Raw genomic sequence first — 22,791 nt, forward strand, 5'->3', positions numbered from 1 at the left:
GGCAAACGCCATATTGAGAGGTTATTAGAGTCAGTTTGCACATTTCCCAGACTAAAAATCTGCGCAAGATTCCTTTTCTGAAATTCATTCGTCACATCCGACCCAACTTGATTCCTCATTAACTCATCTCCTCCTTGGCCCCGAATACGTTCCAAGTAGCGTATATCTTCCCTCAGAACGGCGACAAAAGACACAAGTGCAGCATTTAAGGTCCATGGCTGAGGTTCTCGAGATTGAGAGTTGTCTGCAGGCGGACATTCGAGTCGCGCGGCAATTGTCTCATGTAAATGAAAAGACGCCGAGCTCGGATGGAGCGAACGAACCAAGCAATCAAGTTGAAGATCTACCTCGTGTTGCAGATAGAATTCCCGTCTCAGCATGGCTTGTCATACTGATTAGTACATTCGAGCGCTTCGCTTTCTTTGGAATTCGTGAACCATTTCGTGAGTGCAGGAGATATGTGATCTTCAAATTCAAGGCCATTGACCTCGGGGCAGAAAATTATCTTCAGAATCAGCGAGACGATCCTTTACGACCAGGCGCGCTTGGCTTAGGCCAGAGCAAGGCTAGCAATCTATCGTACATGTTTTCGTTCTTGCTATACACCATGCCGTTATTCGCTAGCGTCATTATTGATTGCTTCCTTGGGCGGTATCGAGGGATTCTGGTTTTTTTATGGTCAGGACATGTCATGACCGAATAACATTGAGTTTTGCTAATATGAAGGGCATAGCATCTACGTAAGTGGAGCGTTCATCTTGACCATGACGTCCCTGCCATTATCATTGGACGCAGGCGCAGGTCTGCCAGGGTTCTTGGTCGGCATCATTCTTATGAGTATTGGCCTAGGAGGTGTTAAGTCGGGCGTCTCACCTTTGATGGGTCTGTTATCTCAGATTTTATCACGAGGAAATCACTAACAAGTAGCCGTATAGCTGATCAGTACACCAATTGGGAGGAAAAGATCGTCATCAAGCAGAATGGCAAGCGTGTCATGATTGATCGTGACCTCACTATGGATAAAATGTATCATGCATACTACTGGTAAGTCTCGACGAAGGCTCAATTCGAAGCATACCACATCAAACTGACATGGTCTCAAAAGGGCAGTAAATATCGGAGCATTATCTGCACTTGCCACAACTTACATTGAGAAAGATGTTGGTTTTTGGGCGGCATACCTGCTTCCCTTTTGTGCTCTTTGCATATCGTTGCTGACGCTGGTTTTGTGTCGAAATAAGATTGGTAGGCTCTGATGCAAAACAGCCACATGAGATAATACTGAAAACCATGTCAGTCAAGCGACAACCCGGTGGGAATATCTTACCCACAGCTTTTCGAATCATGTTGTGTGCGGCGAAGAACGGTTTCAACATGGACGCTGCACGGCGGCAAAGTCAAGCGCATGCAGCCGACTGGGATGAAAAGTTTGTGACAGACTTGCAGCGCGGCCTCATAGCATGTCGTATCTTTGCATTTTACCCTATCCTGTGGGTCTGTCATCTACAGATAAACAATAACCTCGTCTCTCAAGCAGCCCAGATGGAAACCCACGGTCTCCCAAACGACTTTTTCCCAACATTAAATCCAATTGCAGTGCTCATACTGCTACCGCTGGTCACCAACGTGCTCTATCCGACTTTTCGCAAGCTGCACATCAAGTTTCCGCCGGTCAACCGTATGGCAGTTGGCTTTCTTATAGAAGCCATCGCGATCGCCTATTGCACGGGTATCCAGCAGCTCATTTATACGAGAGGACCCTGCTTTGCACATGCTTTAGAGTGTCCTGCGTCAGATGGGGGCAGAATTCCGAACCAAGTCAGCGTTTGGCTTCAAGTACCGGTCTACGTCTTGGACGGTTTAGCAGAAGTATTCTTCGATGTTGTGAGCCAAGAATATGCGTACAACAAAGCCCCGGATAACGTCAGAAGCTCCATTTATTTTTAACCCAAAACGCGTGCTGACACTTGTCGCTCTCTTTCAGATGAAATCAATTGTTCAGGCCGTATTATCCTCCATGTCAGGTGTTGGTGCCATCCTGGGCTTTGCCCTGTACCCAGTTGCACGTAATCCTAATCTTGTCTGGATGTACGCCGCTCTCTCAACCGCCATCGGCCTTGCAACGGTCGTGTTTTGGCTACTCTTTAAAAAATACAATGCAGAAGACGCGGAGCTTAACAAGCGGGATTTCAGCAATCACGGAGGCGGCTCGGTAATAACGGACGAAAGCACGAATTTGAGGGTTTGATGGAATGATGATCAGGATCGAGGAAGAGTACTTCTTTTTGCTGATACCTCTGCCTGTATAAAATAAATACAGCAAACCTCAATGAAAGAAAACTGTAGCCTCCAAGCAAGATTTCTCCATTCTCTGAAACCGGAATGTGCCTTGTTATATACTGCCCAGGTGCCCAGGTGGTCGCTCAAAAATTATAACACTTGTCAAAATACAGTTGTGCAAGGATATTATCCATGTACTCCAGCTTCCGACTGATGAACTTTGCATAACAGCGTGGAATTAATATTCAAGCACAGATTTGAATGAGTGACTCGGGATTATACAGCCTCTTTTAAAAAGTTCGGATCGCATATAGCCATCTACTGTATTCTCACAACAACTTGCTACTCAACAACCCCTGGATTGAGCTTCGAACCGTCGCATCAACCAAGTCGGGCCGACATCCGACCTCAGTCAGTATATCGCGCAACAAGTGATATAATTGTGGCAACTGTCGGGTTTTTTGGTCAGCCGTTCATATGAAGTGCCTGGTCGACGACCTCACTCACTTGGTCTTCTGCTTTATCTGGATCGTACGATGCATGGTCAATGTTTCGCAGCTCTACAATGCAAAGGTCGCGAGCAAATCTTGGGTAAACCTGATGTAAATTATTCGCGTCCATAGTGTCCAGTCGTGGTAACTCATTCTGCAACAACATGAGCAGACGATCAAGTGTACTCAGACCCTCGCGCTGTTCTACACCTGATCCTTTTGGTAAGGGCCCCAGACGTGCTGTATAGTATTCGAGAGCAAAGGCATCGACCGAAGGGAAACCCAACGACTGCAAAGCATGCTGGCACTGCTGCAGACGGCCACTCATACTCTGGTTATTGGATGGGCTTCGAGGGGAAACTGTGTCCAATGAGCTTTCCATGTACTGAATTGGGAAAAACTCGATAGCCAAATCAGCGTGGTTCGAGAGCGGTCCCAAAAAGTTTTGGGTTTGATAAGGATCTTGAGAAAGCTTGCTCCTGTTGGTGGCATCGAGAATGCCACGAGGCAATGGTAACGAATCCGTGCCGAGGACTGGAAGGCAGCGGTCTTCGACTGTTGACGCCGGTTCTGCGTCGGTTCCGTCTACCATCGAGCCGAGACATTCCCAATTGATCTGACCCGTCCAGCGAGGTAGTTCATCGTGTCTGGCAGGCCGTGGCATGCTGGACCAGATATGGCCGGACAACTTTCAACAACTGGGAAGACCCTACTTTAGGGCTATCAGACAAATCATGGAAAGAGAGATTGATTCTCCTACAGCTAAAAGCCAATATGATGGTGGAGTTGGCAAATCTTGCTGATCTATTAGCTAGGCCCCTATATTCTCCGATGACGAATGTGATGTGATAACAGGGACTGTTGACAGAGTTGACAGGGAAACTTGGCCATATTTTACCCCTGTCATGGTTTGTCTATAAATAGTGGAAGCCGCGGTTTGGTGCGTCATGACCCGCCATCAAAGGGTCTTTCTTTGTGTCAATGTAACCCATAACAGATCAATTATTAACAATTTCCCTCTGCCATAGACAGCCCTATCCTAAGCTTATGTCTCGACAGGTCAATCTAAGCACTGAGAACGTAGCAATATTCTGGTAGTTGATTAGGAGAAGTTTTAAGCGTGTATCTCAAGTTCAGCTCTCCTCTTAATATGCATGTTTCCAAGGTTGTCTCTGGTTACATCTGCGCTGTCAGGTCGAGAAGAGTACCAATCATTTCCCGGAAGGAGCCATGTGCGTAAAGCTGCATACGACCATACTCTTACAGGCCTATGGGCCATGTTTCTAGCTTCCTTGATTTTTCCCGCTTCCGTGAAGCACGCAATTTATTGTTCTCGCCCCCATGGGCCACAGCGAGGCCGGTGCGGGGTAATATTGCCACTTTTCATTGTATACATCCATGGTTTGTATCATTGGATGTTGGCGATGAGACCCGGCGCACAATCTGCAGCTTTTCCATTGTCGTTGTGTCTTCAAGTTTAATATACCGGGGATGTACCAGCCCAACGCATAAGACATAGACATGACGAGCACAAACCGGAGGAATGGCAGACTCGCCTCGTGCGAGAATTGTCGGCGGAGGAAGAATCGCTGTGACCACACTCGGCCTGTTTGCAACCGATGTCAAATCCGAGGTTTGGCATCGACCTGCTTCTATCATCCAGCTCCATTGACAAGGCCACACGCTTTGGGCGCCGCGGGAGAAGCGCAGATTGCCCTTGTGAATCTCGGTCAAAATGCCACCGAGACCACGATAGACTGCTCTCCTTCTTTCAACAATCGATACGACCAACCCCGATCCTCACTTCCATGGCCGTCGGTTGCCTCTGATGCCCATGATCCGGGATATCGGCTACCAGGGCTAGGAGCAAGCCCTGCAGCTATTCATGCCGAGCAAGTTGCTGTTACAGTAGAGATGCTGATTCAACTTCAGCATATTGACATAGTAGAGAAGCTGCTCAACGAGTACTATGTCCATAGCCATGCGGTCCTGGTACCTGGAGCACTCGTGCTGCCAGCTTTTTCGGCACTTCGTACGCACGGAGTCGGTATGCCGTCGCCGTCACCACCTGCCTTGGTCGAATCTGAAGACAGGATTCTACAGATTGCGGAAGGCATCGTCCGATCGACATCGGCCACTATCAACGTTGATTCAGACTGCACGTCGCCAAAGTTTTGCGCATCTTATACTGGTCAGAATCTCCGCCTCGAGGCTGTCGGCTTAATATTTGCGCTCGCAGGCCGGTCGTGTCTGCTTGGTTATGGTAAACGTGATCCACGTGATGCATTTGTACATACCATGTTTCGCTGCAGCACATGCTGCCTGCAGATTGCTCGCGAAATTGCCCCAGGAGTCAACGACCCGATGGTGTGGTTGTCGTACGAAAATCTCTTGCTGACAATGACCATACAGGGAGATGCAAGTGAGTCTCAAAATGATATTGTGCGCACTAAAAGCTATATCCGCGATTAATGACTAAAACGATTACTTTGTACGATAGGTCCCAATGTATGGCGTCGGCTAGGTGACCTGGCAAGCGATGTGTATGCTCTTGGCATCCATCGGGAGTTTAACCACGCTGGCAAGATACCATTCTTTCTCTCCGAGTGTCGTCGTAGAACATTTGCCGCGGCATATCATGTTGATAAGCTGATATGCACATTCTTTGAAAGACCTCCGAGAATACTGAGGCGCTTCTCCGATTGCAAAATGCCACTAGATCTTCTCGATGACGAAGTTCTCACAGATGCAAACAAAGAAGAGCAGACGGGACTTCAGCTGGACTCAGAGGGTTGGAGTCTTACAGCTCGCTTCTCTAGTTCAACTTGGGCGAGAATACGTTATGTTCTCGGCGTTTTCCGGGAAGAAATTCTGGAGTTTCCATTTCGTCAATTCACCGCCGAGAACAAGGCCAAGCTGATGCAAGTATCTAGGCAGAATCTAGACCCTGAATGAATCGATAAGCTGACCAAGGTAACAGGGATCTCTCAGAGAGATGTCAGCAATCATGGAGGTCATTACCGGAGCACCTCAAGTACACACATCAGTGCTGGACATCAGATCTCGAGGCTACTGTTTGCCTGATGCTCACTGTTGTGTATCTGTCACATCTACAGAACGAGTTTCAGATACATCGTCTCCTTGAGAGAAGCGCAAGGAGTCCTGCCCCAGAATTACTTACTGTTTCAGCAGAGATCGTTGCAGTCGTTGTACAGCTGGGTAAATCGCGCGATAAAGCAGTACTTCTGAGGCACGACTTCCCAAATATCGTGAGTGATTTTCATGTGATTTTGTTCTCAAATTATTTTGACAGCCCTTAGGTAGTCAACTACGGTCTTCCCAGCGCCGCCGCATTGGTGGCCGCGGTGCAAAATGGGGCTAGAACACGAACTCAGCCATTGCCACACAGTCTGAGTCGTTCTGCGGTTATCCGAAGCCTTATGGTATTCGCTTCGTATCCTGAGAGTATTAGTGACGTGGGCGAGACGATAGAAAAAACATGTATGCAAGCCGCACAATCAATATCTCGCACCGTGGATTGTATGCTCGATGAGCCGCCCTCCTCGTTTGGCACGACGCCAGATATGACTCTCCCCGCGTCGATGTCTTGCGATGATCCTGACACTCCCTTTTCACCTTCACAATTCATGCAAATAGGACCTGACATTACCGGATTCCCAAACTGTGACTTGCTTAATCGCAATGCAGCAGATGGCTTTGATCTTTCTGGATGGTTGAATACTACTGCATGGACAGGCAAGGATGTTGGCTACTAGGGCCTAAGGGGTCACATGCTTGTACTTGCAAATTGTGCCTCCAAGTGCGGATATTACTGAAAAGTTTCTGACAGAATTTCGATTGTGATGTTGGCTATCTGGAAGATAACAGCCCAAACGTAGGACCACAGCCGGCTCTGAGGAGGCATATCATTAGATAAGACATGTATTTTCAGATTAGTGATAGTTACCCATTCAGTTCAGCCGCCGGGCGTTAATGAGTTGTGTGTGCGTGTACAAGGGACATCCTTTACAAATTACACAGCCATGTATATCACTGTTCAGAAAGAAGCATCAAAGGGCATGTTTTCATGTGGGGTAATAGTAAAAATGGGTATTGTTATTAAAGAGTCTTAACTAATCTATCAAGTGTAAATGATCACAGGAGAAGAGACATCAAGATCAAGCATGAAACGCCAAGGTAGTCTGGCCACGTTCAGGCTCAGCCAACTCCTTCACCCTCACATCAGGCGCGATCCTGATATCGGTTTTCGTTCCTGGCGTGATTAAGATAAACTGCCGTCCAAGGGAGCGTCGAGCAGCAGACATCTTAGAAAAAGAGGTCAGTATGCGGGACTAGCAAGAATAGTTTTGTTTCAGAAGCACTTACTAGCATGTCGATGGCCATTTTTCGATTGATGTGGTCCATGTATACATCGCTGCGGTGAGAAAGTTAGTATAGTTAAAATGATAGAGCAACAGAATTACCCTGGAGGGTATACGTACAACTCGTCAAGGCAACGAATGGGCGATCCCATGGCTTCCCACAGGGCGAGGAGCAGACAGATTTGCGAGAAGGACTTCTCGCCACCAGATAAAGTTTTGGCACCGCGACCGGTCTTGTCGTCCTTGGTAATATCGGGTTCCACCTAATTAGGGAGGGAGGGAGGAAATTAGAGTCTGTATGTATATCACGGGAGGTGAGAAAGAGTGTAGGTAACTCACTTGCAAGTCCAAAACCTTGTTGGTATGGTCAGTAAGGAGCTGACCACGAAAACTTCTCTCAGCCAAAAGGTATGTAAACTGTGCCTTGGCGCGCGAGGAAATGTGCGCTCTGAAAATCTCCCATCGTTTCCTACGATTGTGAAGGGTAGCCTTGAAGACCTGCTTGTTGTTAGCGGATGTGCATTGCAACAGGGTGATTTAGGAATGGAAAAAAAGGGATATTACCTGAGCGATTGTACTTAGTTCTTCGACCTGATCATTCGCTCGTACAAAGGCTGTCTCTGCCCGACCAGCTTCTGCGGCAATCTCGTCTCGTGAGGCACCGAGCCTGGAGAAAGTTAGTAAGAAGTTAAAGTCACACAGCAAGGGCAGAATAGGACACATACTGTTGGTTGTAGCGATCCAAGTCTCTGTTCAATTTGGAAAGCTTGTGGTCGAGACTGGTGGTAGTCTCGCCTTCATCGATCGCGACGCGGGCAGAGACCATGCCGGCCTTCTCGCAAAACTCAATCACACGAGCCTTTGCATGTTCAAGTCTTTCCTGCATTCTGTCTCTGTCGCTCCTCTGTTTTTCAAGATCCGCGACAGCGACGTTCTTCTCATTGAAAAGTTCACGACGTTTGTTCGCCACCAGTGACTGTTCACTCGAGGCCACACGAGATCTCTCCACCAGCTCGTTGATGCTTTGGTCCTTCGCCGATAGTTCACGTCTTATTTCCTTCAGGGATTGAACCATGTCATTCATGGCCTGGACACTGTCATTGTATGATCCTTCTTGAATTTCTTTATCCTCTTCGGCCTCTTTTAATGCCGCCTTTAAGGTATCAAGTCGCCCGTCCTCTGCCGCACTTTCTCGCTCGAGTGCCTCTCTCAGGGTCTCGACATGATCCTCCATTGTCTGCATTGAAATCTTCAGCCCTTGCGACTCTCGGCGGTGGCGAGCAAGCGTTTGCTGGCAAGTTTTTGTGTGGGAGCGAGTGGACTGCCAGACATTCTCCATTTCATGTGCTTGGCGTTTGAGGTCCTGTACGAGTTCACGCTGGACGCTAAAGATAGGGACAATGTGTTAGAGCTTCATAAATGCAAGAAAAGGTAAGGATAAAATCATCTTACCTGACTTGTGCCGCGAGGTCGGATTTCATTCGAGGATGACCTTTATAGGGATAGACCGGGCTTTGATTGGGATCGCCAAATTGGTTGTATGAGAGCATTGTACCCCGACGTCTATCTTCTGCGTTGATACTGTAGCACCGCCTCACGTTTCTTGGGCGCTCGCCGCTGAAGAATAAAGTTGATGATGCTTCCCTCAAATCTTCGATTAACACACATTGTTCGATACCATGGTTGATGATCAATTGGCGCCGGACCATTGGGTTGTCGATCTGGAGTGGTCAGTTAAATTTACATGGCGGAGTGATTGATCTTACCTCAAGTACTCGCAAGAACGTATCAAATTGCTCGTCAGGTTCCTTGCCAGACGTATCGAGATGACCGCCACTGCCGATGAAGATTGGACAAACGCTGTATTGACCGTTAGAGATGATCTAATTCGATCGATGACAAGGAGCCTGCTACTCACCAATTGACTTGGCGCATTAGGCCCGAGAGAATGTTCATATCGCTTTTCGAGGAGACAACAAATGCACTGAGGGTACCACCGAGTGTAACCTCGAGAATGGATGCCCATTTTGGTTTGAGCAGAGTGACGTGGTGGCCCATCGGGCCTACTGGACGTGAAGAGAACCGATTCTCTTTTTCGATGGCACGTAAAAGTGATGGCATTTTTTCATGAAACCCATTCAGTCTCCCTCCGTCTTCCTGCCTTAGTGATTGTAGGCGCTGCTCAGCTTGTTCAACATCATTCTTTTTGTTGTCGTAATTAGCCTTCGCAGTTTTTTCTTGTTGTTCCGCATCTCTAATATCGGCCTGCAAGGCACTTTCGCCGTCATTGTGCTGTTGGAGTTTTTCCTTGGCTTCAGTGGCCTCCCTGCCAGCTTGCTCACACTCCTCTTGTTTCCGAGCATAACTCCCGTCACTCATCTCAGCAAGACGGCGGTTTTCATCGTCAATTTTCCCTTGTGTCTCGTTGATAGTCGCATTAGTGGCTTTGACATATTCTCGAATCTGACGTTGTTGGGCCTGTTCTGAGTTAGAGGGAATTTTCTCCCTGAGATAATAAAACACAAGAGTAGGATACATACCTGAAGATCAGCGCGCTCTTTCATTTTGGCGTTCAGCGATTCCTGAATCGTTTCTCGCTCACCGCGAGCATCTTCAAGCGCCTTATCAGCTCGGTACGCATATTCCGCAGCTGTTTCTGATTCTGCCTCAATCGCCTGGAACTTCCCATCAAATTCACCGATTTCTTCCTCCGCGTTCCTTATCTCTTCCTCGGCTTTCGTAACATCTTCCTCAACAGTGTCTCGGATCTAATGATAACAATTAGTCATATTCAATAAATGCACGCGGTTCCCACCGACCTTTTCTTGGTCTTCCACCTGCGCCCACGCCATCTGTTCGCGAATGTTTTTCCTGCGATCTCTCAAGGAAGCCTGCTGATCCGAAATTTCCAATTTCCTCTTGGCAGCATTCCGCCGATTTTCCAGAACACGGATATCCTCTGCCTTGGACCGCAACTTTTCCTCAATCTGATCGACCGACTCTTCAATCAGCCGGTAATCTCGATCCAATTGCTCCAGCTGCACACCTTTGACAAAGAACTTGTACTTCTCCGCCGGACTCGAGGAACTAAGAAACTGTCGAGCCGAATCTTGCGAAAGCACATTCATCGGGTTGTCGATTTGCAAAGAAAAGTAGTCGGTGATGGCATCTAGTTCGGCCTTCTTGTTGGAAACGATGCGACCATTCTTCGCCTTGATCTTGAAACTGCTCGATATCTTGGTGAAATGGCGCTCGATGATGATGCTTTCCCCGTAGTCGGCCACCATATAGGCGCCGTCTCCTGTGTTTTTGAGTTGCACAATAATTGTAGCATTTTCCTTTCCCTGTTTAATGAAACTCTTCAGATTTCCTCCACGTTGAGTTGCAGAGGCTTTACCGCCTAGACAAAGTGTAATCGCCGTGAGAATCGCGCTCTTGCCACTGCCATTCTTTCCGACAATGAAGTTGATCAAAGGCCCCAACTCCACGCTGAAATGATCGTGGCACATGAAGTTGTAGCACTCGACCTTTTCCAGAATTCCTTGTTCGGCGGGCTTGTTGGGGTCCTCCATCGCGTGGGCGTATTTCTCTTGGATGATTTGCGTCTGGCGCAATTCGAAGTCGTCCTCGTTTTCAAGCTCATTGTCGAGATCGGTGCTATTTTCCGGATCGCTAGATTCGTCAGAGGCTGGCATTACCGAATTACGAGGTCGTTTTCTCTGCTCAAATGTCAGAATATGCTCGATCTTGTCGTTGGCTTTGTCAGTGACGTACCGAAGGGGGAGGGGACGATCTTGATGCACCACTTTCTGAATCATCGTCGCTCTGGTCCTCAGGGTCCTGAGAGACCTGCGCGCGTTTGAAGGATGGCATTTCTCGTTATGTGCCAGGAGGATCAGATACGTGTGAGGACAGGTGTGCCCATGATTCACAAATATTTGATTGATGATAGGTAGCACATAGCAATCGCGTCGGCGCGCATTTTCGCGTCAGCGGGTGCTTAATAAGCGGGGTAGAGTGATAAGGCGGGGTCCCCAAGCCGCAGCCATAGGAATCCATGTTTACTTTACAATAGTAAACCGAATACCTACAATTACGTCAAGCTTCACATTGAGGACAGTATTTGATTCAGCATTTGATTAATATAATATGCTAGATTTCCTGACCAATATTTCGATTGGGTCATTCCAATTGTCCATTTCGCTCCAACGGAAAACTACTAGGGTGCGTCAATACATTCTTATAGGGTGGGCTCCTCGGCGACGTAGTGCAGGTAAGCGCCGAGCAACTTGGTTCCCTCAATGTAGTTCCTGCGGTCAAGCTTCTCGTTCACGGAGTGAGCGGCGTCAGTGGAGCTGCCCATGGGAAGAAGGAGAACGTTCTTTCCGGTGGCTTGCTCGAAGGTCAGAGTTACGGGAATGCTATTGAAGGTCAGCGGTGTTCCAAGTTGCAGGGAAAATAAGTATAACGAGATTCAAAACGGGCTGATGCTTACCTTCCACCCTCACGGGTCATATCGGGTTCGACGCCAAAGACTTCCTTCACAGCCTTGCTGGCAGCGCTGAAGTTGCCATGCTTAGGGCTGGCAACCCACCACTTGCCATCGTGCTGCAGCCAAACGTCGAGAGTGTTCTTGCTGTTCAGCTTGGCAAATTCAGCCTTGATGTAGTCAAAGACCAGCTTGTTCACATCGGCGCTCTCCATGTTAGGCACAGTTCGGATGGAGAACTTGCCGATAACCTTGGCTGGGATGACGGTCTTGGCACCGGGGGCAGAGTAAGCACCCTCGACACCGTGGATTGACAGGGAGGGGAATCTCCAACGGGCCATGAGGGTTCGCTCCTTTGTGGGGTGAATACCGGTCTCGGAGCCCAGGGACTCGTGAAGGTTCTCCATGGAGTAGCTGATGTTGGGGTAGAGAGCCTTCTCCTCCTCAGTAACGGGAGCGACGAGCTCCGCAATACCGGGGATGAGAATGTTACCCTGAGCATCAACCAGCTTCGACAGAACATTCACAAGGTCAGTCATGGGCTCGTGAGCAGAGCCGCCAAAGACACCACTGTGGAGATCTTGAGCAGGGCCGGAGATGCTGATGGAGTAGTAGTTGCAGCCGCGGAGACCGTAGGTCAGGCAAGGCTTCTCAGTGCCGAGCCAGTAGTTATCAGAGATGCAGACTGCGTCAGCATCCTTGAAGTACTTCTTGCTCTCAGCCTGGATGAAATCATCCAGACCCTCGGAGCCGTACTCCTCCATTCCCTCGAAGCAGCACAGCAGGTTGACGGGGAACTCGACGCCAGCCTTCTTGTGAGCTTCGATAACGTTGAGCCAGCCGAGAACGGGACCCTTGTCATCAGTGGAGCCACGTCCATACATGCGACCCTTGTCATCGATGGTAAGCTCGAAGGGCTCGGTGGCCCAGCCATCCTCCTTCAGGGCGGGCTGCACATCGTAGTGACCGTAGACCAGGATGGTGCGCTTGTTGGGGTCGTTTCCGTAACGTGCAACGACAACAGGAGGCAGCTCGAGGTGCTCCTTGCCAGGCTGCTTGCCCAGAGGTCTTTGCTCAACCTCGGCTCCGAGAGCAGTGAGTTCATCGGCCAGGAACTGGCCCATCTTTGAAGGGAAAATCCTAGGTTAGCCTTGTATTGCCTGGAGCTTAACGAGAGCTTAATTCACTCACTCGGACGACATCAGGGCGGTTCTCATCTTGGGCCGAGATGGAGGGAATCGCAACCGCCTTGCGCAGACCTGAGGTATTTGATTAGCTACAAAATCGATGTGACAAGCTTCACAACTCGGTGGCTCCGCGGCAAACCCCGCAAGAAGCTTGGTTAACTAAGCACGTACGATCGATGAAGTCCTCCGACGAGTTGTCGACCCTGGAGGTAAACGCCTGTTAGTCTTTTTCTTTGAGCGCGACGAGCAGAGGCTTTAACGTACTGCTTGAAGAAGGGTTCCAGTGAAGGCGCCATTTTGGTATCGGTGATGTGTCCGTAGAAAAAGCGGCGAGGAACTGGAGCGTATGGACGGGGTAAAAACCGGGAGAGAAGCGATTGCCCAGGTTTTGCGAGCGAGGGGAGACGACGGAGGGGAAGGAGGGGCATTGCAGATGGGCTGTGGCACTGCAGAAGAGTCTTATCACGTAATTAGCCCTGCAGCGGTGTTGTACCCAGTTGGAACCCCCGGCTGTAGCCGCCTATCACAGCAATGATGATACCAAGGTTCGCAGCAGGCAGAAAAAGAGCAGAGTTGTGCCAATGCCAGTGCACGGGTCCATGCGCTATTTATATAAATTGCATCCCTACTTACAAAGTTCTATATTAAATCTAAAATCGTGAGAATAAAAATGTAAAATAGATCTTGTCTCCCAAATTCACACTATCTTTGTTTTCACTGCTATCCGGTGTGCCGTCCAGAGTGGCCTCGGAGTCCACGAATTAATTGACAGGCGACCCACTCCGCTTGTGGTTGGTGGTGGTTGTGTGGTATTTGTTTTTTTCCTTTTCCCTTTTTCTCTTCGCTTCTACTACCTCTTTCTTTTCTTTTGGAAATTCAGCTTATTTAATACAATTGATATGAATAAATATGGGAATAGAACAGATGCTAGCTTAGAATACATGTCGTTTTATACAGGGGTTACGCAGGATATCCCCAGGTCCCCATGCCACTTCCCCCTCAAGGATGGGACCCGATTCCGACTCTTAATGCAAATGAAATCAACGATAAGCGCAAGATCATTGGCTAATCGTTTATTCATCGCGTCCCCAAGCCTCCCGGCGCAACTTCCGGTCTTCCCTAGCCATCCGTCGCTTGGGACCCCATCGTGATTGTACAGCTTCCAGCACCTGCTTCTGGATCGCCTTCTTCTCGGGACTAGCTCCGCAGACCTTCGCAATGAAGAGTGGCGAGCACTCAAACTTCTTAGCCAGACTGTATCGGCTCCAGGTCATAGGGTCGTTCAATCGGAGCTTGCGGATCTCCTCGACATCCTCGGGTGTCAGGTGGTATTTCCTCTCCGGTTGGGTCTTGTACACGCTGGGCAGTTCGCTGACATTGGTGGTAGCTGCAGCAGCAGTCGCTGGCCGCATGGCACGTCGAACATCATTGGCAGGAAGGAACTTGCTGGGTGTATGGTAGACCGACGGGGCGCTGGAGGGTGGGTTGTAAATAATTTGGTCACGACCCTGTTGAGATGGGCCGAAAGAGGCATCCGGCTTGACGCGAAGTCTTTGCTTGGTGCGGCGATATGAGGATTGATGGCGCACAGCACCAAGGGAGAGGGATTCTGTCAATGAGGGAAGCAGAAAGGGTAGCGTCAAGAAAGGCCGCTTGGGCATTGTGATCGAGGTCGCCATGGTTGTGGTAGCGCAGAAATTGAATACCCGGTAGAAAGAGCGGAGGGTGCAATAATTGATTCAATTATGCAGATTGAGGATCGAGGATTGAGGACGCGGAGAGATTGGGACGACCGGTGGACCGATGTACCTTTCCACAGGAGGACGTGTCGAGGCCGAACTTTTTCCCATTGGGCACGTGACTAAGGGGGCTTGACTAGATCGGGCATGGCGTCACGGGGGGGACCCAGCATAAAGTATCTAATACTTATTAATACTATTAATATTTGTCTAAAATTGAAGTATCCAGTACTTCCACGACATCCCCGTTGATCACCTGGCCATCGAAAGATGTCATCATCTTACTTTCTGAAGATCATGAAACCCCTTATTCCTCGATATCGCCTTACCACCCTCACGTCGCTTTGTTTAATACAGGCAAGGCCGCGTTTGATTTGAAATATTCAAAGGCAGTCTATGGACATGGCCGACGTCTTTTAGGAAAGCCCTTTGATCACCTCGGTTTCTACAGTTCTCAACAATCCGACGATCACTCCAAGTTGACATTCTTCCCTATACACCATCCGTCGCCGCCATGTCAGACCCTACGAGTGCACCACTCGATTCTACAGACATTCAGATCTCGATACCCGGTTCTTTTCCATCGCAAACACCAGATGACATCACAAGACTCGCAGATCAGGATGTCCCCTTGGTCGGAAAGCCAGCAACAAGCGTAAGAGCTCCCAGGCCAGCAGGTTTGACCTGGGCGCAGCTCCAAAATGTGGAAAAAGACGCTTCTGGAGAGCACCATGCGATCGCACCCAGATCTGCTGCCTCTCATAGTGGCCCTGTTTCACCAATTTCGCCAATAAGCTCCTCCGAAGCACTGCGAACCCCGAATCTCGACCGACAAAAGAACAACCCATATAGGACTTGTTCGTCCCCGGGATCCTCCTCAACCGTACCGCCACGGCTTCATTCCCCGGCCTCTCAAATATTTGAGCGCAGCGTCCAAGAGGACATCCTGCCTATTCAAGCCGCATCTCCATCGATACCCGCGCATATTCGTACAGAGAACTATATCCCGCCCGTCTTGGAAGCATCCTCTGCTGCAATCACCGATCAAGAATTAGATCCCGACTCTGTCGAGATCGTCACGCATAGCCTACACCAGCCCGCCACGGGCATCGCCACTTCGACAGCGGAGCAGTCCCTATCCTCATCCGGTATTGTCGACCACGCCGGTCTACACTCAGATGCAGATGAAATGTCTTCGTCGCACGGAGCGTCGGATACAGATGTCCGACGTCTAAGTTTCATATCGTTTGCAGACGTGGTCAATGCGGAGCACGCGGCCGAGCACGCGGAGGTCGAATCCGTGTATAGCCGAGATCCTTCCCAACCCGCGGCCTCTGGGAATCCTATAACGATAGGGTCTCTGAATCGTTCTCCGTCACCGCTGCGTTCACCTACTTCTTCCCATGGACTGGGGACATCACCTCCAACCAGCATCGCGACCTCATATAAGGGCCCTAGACATGTCCCCGGGCCATCACGGGGTGCGTCGGCCCGGAAGCCCACTGCCTCTGGCCCAGAGCCCCGTATCTTCCGGTTTCAGCGGAGAACTGAATGTTGAAACGATGCGGCAAGCGTTGAGAAGAACAGGGAGTGGAGATTTAGGAGGCGTCATGAGCCAGACTACTAGTGCTATTGGAGTTGACGAGACTGTGGACCGTCTGTCCTGAACTGAAGTCTGATTTGGATCACTTCTTAGCGGGGTATTGATTGCTTCTTGTGATAGGCGCCATGTTTGAAAGCAGACGGGTTGCTCATACTTTCGTTGAATACGGGAATGCCTTGTGGCATTGATGTCGGTGGGCAATTTAGGCGGGCAGCGTAGGCAGGCTTGCGTGTTTCCCTTTCGTACGTTTCGGCAGGATTGCTGGTGCTGGGTGCTATTTTGCTTTGATGACCTTACATAACTCAATACATGGAGCTGGCTATCCTTGAGTATGTGTGTTTCTAAGAGCTTCTCTTCTGAGTACTTGGTCGCCATGATATTTAACCATGTTTGTACATACTATACCCTTGATTGTAACTGGAATTACATGATTATACAAGAAACAAACGCATACTAGTAAATAAGTTTATAAAACTTCCAATACTAGACCAGTGTTGAGCTCCATCGGCTTCAACCTTGGAACTCTATCGATTCCGAGTCTGTCAATTAGTGATATTCGATAGTATACCTACTGGTTCAAGTTCTATCACAAGTAACCCAGAAATTGCATGAACTGCCAGATTAATATTGTTGAATGCATATATAATTTTGGGGCTGGCTACTCTATTTCTGTGCCTTTTCAACTGCGTCCAGGGCAGTCTGGAACCTGGAACGCAAGTCCGATACCTCCTCGAGACCGACGCTGATTCTAACCAGGTCAGGGTCGACATTGAAAGATTTCGCCTGGAAGAAGCATTGCTTGTTAGCTTGGATAATTTTACAAAAAAGCAAACAGGGCCCATTTGCGAAAGAGTACATACCCATTCCAATTCACCGTAGTGAGCCAAGAGGACGTAGGGGGAACTAAAGTCGGGGTTCAGTCAGTATGCTCGGAATCTCATCCAGCAGGATGGCTTTTGACGGCTGATGTGAGTTATACTTACGCGAGAGTGAAGTTTGTGCCGAGACTCGGGCCCTTGAGGACCTCGAGGGTATCGTAAAATGCAATTGCCTCGGCATTTGAGTGGAAAGTGACAGAGAAGAGCCCGCCAAAACCTCCGTGGGGGTTGCGCAGACTATCGTATATCGGCCGTGTCGGGCTATATTTGGGGTAATGAACATCCTTAACTGTTGGTGTGGTTAGTATGGCAACACGACGCGAATTATAGCAAAAGAAGAGGGTTGCGAGATGAAATACTTACTCAGTGGTGAATCCTTCAGCATGGCTGTAATGTTCTCGGAGGTGGAGTTGATCTTGTGGATTCTGGCCACAAAGTCTCGGCTGTTTCGCTCCAAGAAAACAGCATCCTCCGCCCAGTAAATATCTTCATAGTCCCGGCCATAAGTTTCTTTAAGCAGTTTGTAGTACTGCCCTTGAGGATTCAGTACAGCACCTCCACCCATGACGTTGCTGTCACCGCTGAAAACCTTGGTCAGACTGCTGGCAACAATATCTGCGTACCGGAGGACATTGATGTTGATGAAATTGCTGATGGTTTCGTCGACCACCACGGCAAAGTCATACTTGTCAGCTAAGGTACGAATGCGAACAAGGTCGGGGGTTCTCAAAAGGGGGTTTCCAGGAGCCTCGAGGAAAAGCCCAAGGAAACGTTCGCCATTCTTTAGTCGTGCCTCCAGGTCATCTAGATCCTCCGATGAGCCATGTCCATAGAACAAACACCCGGGCCCCCATTTCTGTAGGATTTTCAAGGTATCGGTATAAGGGAAACCAAAGCAGATACTTTTCAATTGACCTCTAGAGGCCAAAAGTGTTTGATGAGCATTGAAAATGGAGCTCATTCCAGAAGGATATAGGTAAACATCGTCCTCGGAGATACCAGCAACACGACCTTCAGCCGAGTCCGCTTCAAGCGCCTCTGGCAGCTCAACATCAGCAGTTAGGACACCAGAGATACGCTTTCGCACGGCAAGCTTAGCCTGGTTTGCAAGCATGGTGCTGAGGTTTCGGCCAAAGCGTTCCTCAATGAACTGAGCATAGTCCCGACCATCTTCCACGCCACTAGCCAAGGGGGAAGTCTCTGCGGGAGGACTACGGGTAATTCCAGTGATGGAGCCTCTTCCCTGGTATCTCCTAGGTCCTTTGCAGGGCCGTTGCGACAATGACTCGGCCGATGTGGAGGAGGCCTTCTCTTCAACCAGGAATCCGTCCTCCAGGGCCCGCAGACAAAACTCGCCTCGTCGACTCGAAATTCCATTGCCAGAATGCTGCCACACTTGCTTGGAAATGGGAGCATGTTCCTTCGGGTATATAACGGCCGACAAGGGGGAGGTGACTGTTGTTGGTCCGGCTTCGGCATGCGGGGAGGGGATAAAGTTCACAATGCGGACTTTGGCGGCCTCCTCGGCGGGCAGTTTGGAGAGGATGAATGTTTGGCAAATGAGGGCGGTTTTGACGGAGGCAAAAAGAGTCGCTGTCTCTGTTTCCGGGTTTCCGTGACGACGAACGATTTCTTGCGCGAGCTTCTGGATGCTGGGGTGCACGAAGAATCGGGGGTAGCCGCATACCATTTTACTGATAACCCAGTCTTCGCCTTCTTCGTAGCCGACATTGGCCCTCCAGGTGGGCAGAGATACACTGACAGCCTAAGAATTGGTTAATAATTCATCCGATACTCCCCGCCGAAGACGATTGGCTTTGCGACAACGAGAAAGGAGAGGTTTCTCTCCCAATAGTATAATGGAGGGGTCCATCGCGGGGTTTCAGGAAACATACATGGTCAGTGTTCGGGGGGGACCGTCCCTCCAAGTGCTTGGAGCATTGTAAAAGGAAATCGATCAAAAAAGCTTCAAGAATTTTAATGACAGAAGTAAAGAGAGGAAATGATGTAGAAAGAGAAAGAGAAAGAGCAAAAAGTCGAGTCACATAACTAGATGCGACTTCGGCGCACCAGGCACGAGCACGAACACTGCATGACTCAGCGAGTGGGTCCATGCCCCAGTCCGTGTTATCGCCCAAAATTTTTTTTTGGAGATATCAAGCTCTCCCTCACCCACTCGCTGTTAGGTCAATCAGCTTCGCAAAGTTGCCACAATGTCTTCACACACGGTGAAGCGACGGAAGATCAGCCCAGAACCGTCTGGTGCAACTCAATCCGACAATCCTCAAACCACCGCAACAGCAACAACCACAGACTCGAAGGCAAAGAAGAGTGACCAGACCTCTTCTACCCGCCGAAATGACTCTTTGACGAAGGGCCTGTCGGGAAATAAAGGAAAGGATGAGCGATCCGCTGAGCTCGCAATGGCTAGTGGCTTTTATAAGTCCAGCTTCTTCAAGCTGCAGATGGATGAGCTATTGACCGGCCTGAGACCGAACTACGACAAACAGATCTCGAAGTTACAGGACACCCTGCACAAATTGAAGACCGCCATTGAAAACCTCCCCGAAAAGTCTCCCAAATCCACCTCGGAAGCGGAGAAGGAGCTTCGCACTGTGTCCGGCGGAGTCACAGTCCCCTGGCCCGAGCCTCGACCTGCAAAGGATGCGAAATACACCATGTCCTACGCGAAGCCATCGAACATAAATGTGATCGGAAGTTTTGCATTAAGAAATGGCGCAAAGACCTCCGACTCTCGGCCGGTGGATCTGGCAGTGACTATGCCCAACTCTATCTTCCAAGATAAGGACTACGTCAATTATCGCTATTTCCACAAGAGGGCGTACTATGTTGCATGCATCGCAGCCGGAATCCAGGAGACCGCAAATGCCCTTGACTTCGAGGTCAAGTTCGGACACCAAGACGGAGACAGTCTTCGCCCTTTAATTCTACTGGAGCCCCGTCCTTCCGCCAAAGGCGACAAATCGACATCATCGCGCCCCCAGATCCGAATTCTGACTGCAATTGATCCTACCCTGTTTCCAATTGCCCGGACACAACCCGCGAAGTGCAACATCCGACAAGGCTCTTCAGCCGACAATGCAGAAAGTGGCGAACCGACTCCATTCTACAACGCGAGTCTTCGATCCGAGGCCACAGTCTCTCTCTACCATAAACAGCTCCACCTGGCCTCTCAAAAGTGCGAGTCATTCCGCGACGCTTGTATCTTGGGACGCACATGGCTGCAGCAACGAGGCTTCTTCTCTCCATTTCAGAATGGAGGTTTTGGTGGTTTCGAGTGGGCCACACTCGTGTCTCTTTTGTTTGAAGGCGGTGGCCCTACTGGACAGCCAATTCTCATGCGTTCATACAGCAGTTATCAAATCTTCAAGGCCGTTGTGCAATTTCTGGCTGGCCGAGACCTGACGACACCTCTGCTTATGAACGCCACCGACATTCCTGTCTCTGGTAATGGCCCGGTACTATACGATGGTCGCAGGGGATTGAACATCCTATACAAAATGACTTCCTGGTCATATGCGTCCCTCCGCCACGAAGCCAGTGTCACCCTCAAGATGCTCAATGAATCTCGGACGGACAATTTCGACCGAGTCTTCATTGTCAAGGTCGATGAGCCGGCTTTGAGATTTGACCGTCTTATCTCCTTCCCCAAGTCATTCCATGGAGACACTCTTCAAGCTCTTCGCGATCAGAATGCGCTGTATAACGTTCTTTCGAGGGCTCTTGGGGACCGTGTCAAGCTCGTCTCCTTGACGAGCCGTTCTGCCGGCTCTTGGTCGGTCCGCTCAAAGGCACCAAACAAGAAAGCAAGCCATGAGCTCTCAGTGGGTCTTCTGCTCGATGCCGATAATGTATCCCGCGTTGTCGACCATGGCCCTGCCGCCGAAGAAAAGGAGGAGGCAGCATCATTCCGAGCTTTCTGGGGTAACAAAGCAGAGCTTCGACGATTCAAGGATGGCAGTATCCTAGAGAGTCTTGTGTGGTCTGACCAGCCCTCGGAGGATTCAATTGTTCATCAAATCTTGGTCTGCATCCTGGATCGCCATTTCCAGATCCCAGAAGATGATTTCTTGCTTACCGGTGATGAGTATGACGACCTACTCTACGATGAGGGTGACGAGATCGTGTCGTACCAAAATCCCACTTTCCAGTCGATCAAGGAGGCATTTAGCGAATTGGAGCAGTCAGTCCGAAGTATGGAGGAAGTTCCATTGGAAATTCGACACCTTGCCCCAGCCAGTCCACTTCTCCGGTATACCGCGCTTCGAGTACAAGGGTCAGCAGCCAACGAGCCAGCAGACGTTGTTCTTCAATTCGAAAGTTCATCACGCTGGCCCGATGACTTTGCTGCAATCCAAATGACAAAGGCAGCCTTCCTCATTAAAATTGGCGACTCCTTGAAGTCATCAGGCGCCGCATCCTCATGCCGTGTCGGCTTGGAGAACGAAACCAGCAAGATCCTGAACAGCGGATACCTTGACATCGCCCACTCCTCAGGCTTCCACTTCCGCCTGAGAATCCACCACGAACGCGAACAAACCCTCCTCGAGCGCCAATTAAAAGACAAGACCATCAGCCCCCGGGAACGCGAAGAAGTCGCCCACGCTCTCTTCGCCTACAAGAAGAATTTCATCCAAGCGCCCCGTCTAACCCAAGCGATCCGCAGTCTCTGCACTCGCTTCCCACTCCTCTCCCCGACAATCCGCCTGGTCAAATTCTGGTTCCACTCCCACCTGTTCTCAGCCCACATCTGCGACGAAATGATCGAACTCATCACAACTCGAGCTTTCACCCAGCACTACCCCTGGAACAGCCCATCCAGCATCATGACCGGATTCCTACGAACCCTACACTTCCTCTCCCGCTGGGACTGGCAACACGAGGCTCTAACCATCGACCTCGCCGGCGATCTAACCCCCGAAATGAGCGATAAAATCCGCACTCGCTTCAACGCATGGCGCAACATCGATCCGGCAATGAACACGCTCGCCCTATTCGTCGCATCCGACATCGACACCGAGGGTGTAACATGGACACAATACGAAATGCCGCCCAAGGTCGTAGCAGGCCGACTATCCGCTCTTTCCAAAGCAGCAATGGACTTACTCCGAAGCCAAGGCCACGACCTCGATATCCCGGATCTCTTCCAGACCTCGCTCGCACCTTATGACTTCGTCATCAACCTGCGACCAAAGATGCTCGGCGACCGCGCCGTGTCCAAATTCAAGAATATCGCCGAGGCAGAGGTCTCCGGCCGCGCGGGCAAAATGGCCATCGTCAAGGCTTTTGTTCGGGACGTCCAGGCTTGCTACGGTTCGAGTTTGCTCCTGTTTCACGGGGATACGAGTGCGGACGTCGTTGCTGGAATTTGGAACCCGCAGACGCTGAATGCGAAAAGTTGGAATTTGAAGACTGCTTATTCGACTGCGCCTGCGCCGGGTAATGACTCTACACAGCTGGATCGCGTCGTGATTAACCAGTCCGCGATCCTGAACGAAATTGCCAGACTTGGAGAGGGCCTCATTGATACGATAGAGAGCGGCAAAGTTGTAGCTTAGGGGGGAAGACGGAACATTTCACGACGTGTGGGATTCGAATTAAAAATCTTTTTATCTTATTGGCGAAAAATGTACATTACCTGCTAGCGCCACTGCAATGCAACCTTATCTTTATCAAATAGACAGAAAACAGACGGACACAGACACAAAAAAGCCCTAAGCC

The 22,791-nt window shown here is 49.8% G+C and overlaps 9 protein-coding genes across 9 annotated transcripts; 4 read left to right on the plus strand and 5 right to left on the minus strand.

Annotated features, from left to right (window-relative positions):
- Nucleotides 1-214: 214 nt before the first annotated feature.
- N7533_000503 (uncharacterized protein) lies at nt 215-2,248 on the plus strand (the record flags this gene model as incomplete). Its single annotated transcript, XM_057097153.1, has 6 exons — nt 215-651; nt 734-882; nt 936-1,044; nt 1,106-1,245; nt 1,298-1,923; nt 1,985-2,248. The coding sequence occupies 6 exons, from the start codon at nt 215-217 to the stop codon at nt 2,246-2,248; spliced, it is 1,725 nt and encodes a 574-aa protein (XP_056965646.1).
- A 497-nt stretch (nt 2,249-2,745) lies between these two features.
- N7533_000504 (uncharacterized protein) lies at nt 2,746-3,435 on the minus strand (the record flags this gene model as incomplete). Its single annotated transcript, XM_057097154.1, has 1 exon — nt 2,746-3,435. One exon carries the CDS (start codon nt 3,433-3,435, stop codon nt 2,746-2,748), a length of 690 nt encoding a protein of 229 aa, XP_056965647.1.
- Nucleotides 3,436-4,292: 857 nt separating this feature from the next.
- Nucleotides 4,293-6,547, plus strand: N7533_000505 (uncharacterized protein; the record flags this gene model as incomplete). The annotated part of the gene is made up of 4 exons (XM_057097155.1): nt 4,293-5,193; nt 5,272-5,696; nt 5,765-6,040; nt 6,092-6,547. 4 exons carry the CDS (start codon nt 4,293-4,295, stop codon nt 6,545-6,547), a joined length of 2,058 nt encoding a protein of 685 aa, XP_056965648.1.
- Nucleotides 6,548-6,949: 402 nt separating this feature from the next.
- N7533_000506 (DNA repair protein SMC6) lies at nt 6,950-11,026 on the minus strand (the record flags this gene model as incomplete). Its single annotated transcript, XM_057097156.1, has 12 exons — nt 6,950-7,096; nt 7,158-7,206; nt 7,274-7,416; nt 7,493-7,651; nt 7,718-7,820; nt 7,879-8,538; nt 8,606-8,874; nt 8,920-9,013; nt 9,072-9,631; nt 9,694-9,921; nt 9,973-10,872; nt 10,928-11,026. The coding sequence occupies 12 exons, from the start codon at nt 11,024-11,026 to the stop codon at nt 6,950-6,952; spliced, it is 3,411 nt and encodes a 1,136-aa protein (XP_056965649.1).
- A 367-nt stretch (nt 11,027-11,393) lies between these two features.
- Nucleotides 11,394-13,257, minus strand: N7533_000507 (M20 family dipeptidase; the record flags this gene model as incomplete). Its single annotated transcript, XM_057097157.1, has 5 exons — nt 11,394-11,574; nt 11,649-12,766; nt 12,834-12,901; nt 13,001-13,032; nt 13,094-13,257. 5 exons carry the CDS (start codon nt 13,255-13,257, stop codon nt 11,394-11,396), a joined length of 1,563 nt encoding a protein of 520 aa, XP_056965650.1.
- A 645-nt stretch (nt 13,258-13,902) lies between these two features.
- Nucleotides 13,903-14,508, minus strand: N7533_000508 (mitochondrial 54S ribosomal protein mL58; the record flags this gene model as incomplete). The annotated part of the gene is made up of 1 exon (XM_057097158.1): nt 13,903-14,508. The coding sequence occupies one exon, from the start codon at nt 14,506-14,508 to the stop codon at nt 13,903-13,905; it is 606 nt and encodes a 201-aa protein (XP_056965651.1).
- A 574-nt stretch (nt 14,509-15,082) lies between these two features.
- N7533_000509 (uncharacterized protein) lies at nt 15,083-16,126 on the plus strand (the record flags this gene model as incomplete). Its single annotated transcript, XM_057097159.1, has 1 exon — nt 15,083-16,126. The coding sequence occupies one exon, from the start codon at nt 15,083-15,085 to the stop codon at nt 16,124-16,126; it is 1,044 nt and encodes a 347-aa protein (XP_056965652.1).
- Nucleotides 16,127-16,834: 708 nt separating this feature from the next.
- Nucleotides 16,835-18,942, minus strand: N7533_000510 (cystathionine gamma-synthase; the record flags this gene model as incomplete). Its single annotated transcript, XM_057097160.1, has 5 exons — nt 16,835-16,954; nt 17,032-17,074; nt 17,155-17,338; nt 17,413-18,814; nt 18,874-18,942. 5 exons carry the CDS (start codon nt 18,940-18,942, stop codon nt 16,835-16,837), a joined length of 1,818 nt encoding a protein of 605 aa, XP_056965653.1.
- Nucleotides 18,943-19,262: 320 nt separating this feature from the next.
- Nucleotides 19,263-22,628, plus strand: N7533_000511 (rRNA-processing protein UTP22; the record flags this gene model as incomplete). The annotated part of the gene is made up of 1 exon (XM_057097161.1): nt 19,263-22,628. The coding sequence occupies one exon, from the start codon at nt 19,263-19,265 to the stop codon at nt 22,626-22,628; it is 3,366 nt and encodes a 1,121-aa protein (XP_056965654.1).
- Between the last annotated feature and the right edge of the window lie 163 nt (nt 22,629-22,791).

The sequence above is a fragment of the Penicillium manginii genome (genome assembly GCF_028828005.1).
Source record: "Penicillium manginii strain IBT 31320 chromosome Unknown utg000001l:1.0-3466041.0:1.0-3467806.0, whole genome shotgun sequence".
In the NCBI taxonomy this organism is placed as follows: domain Eukaryota; kingdom Fungi; phylum Ascomycota; class Eurotiomycetes; order Eurotiales; family Aspergillaceae; genus Penicillium; species Penicillium manginii.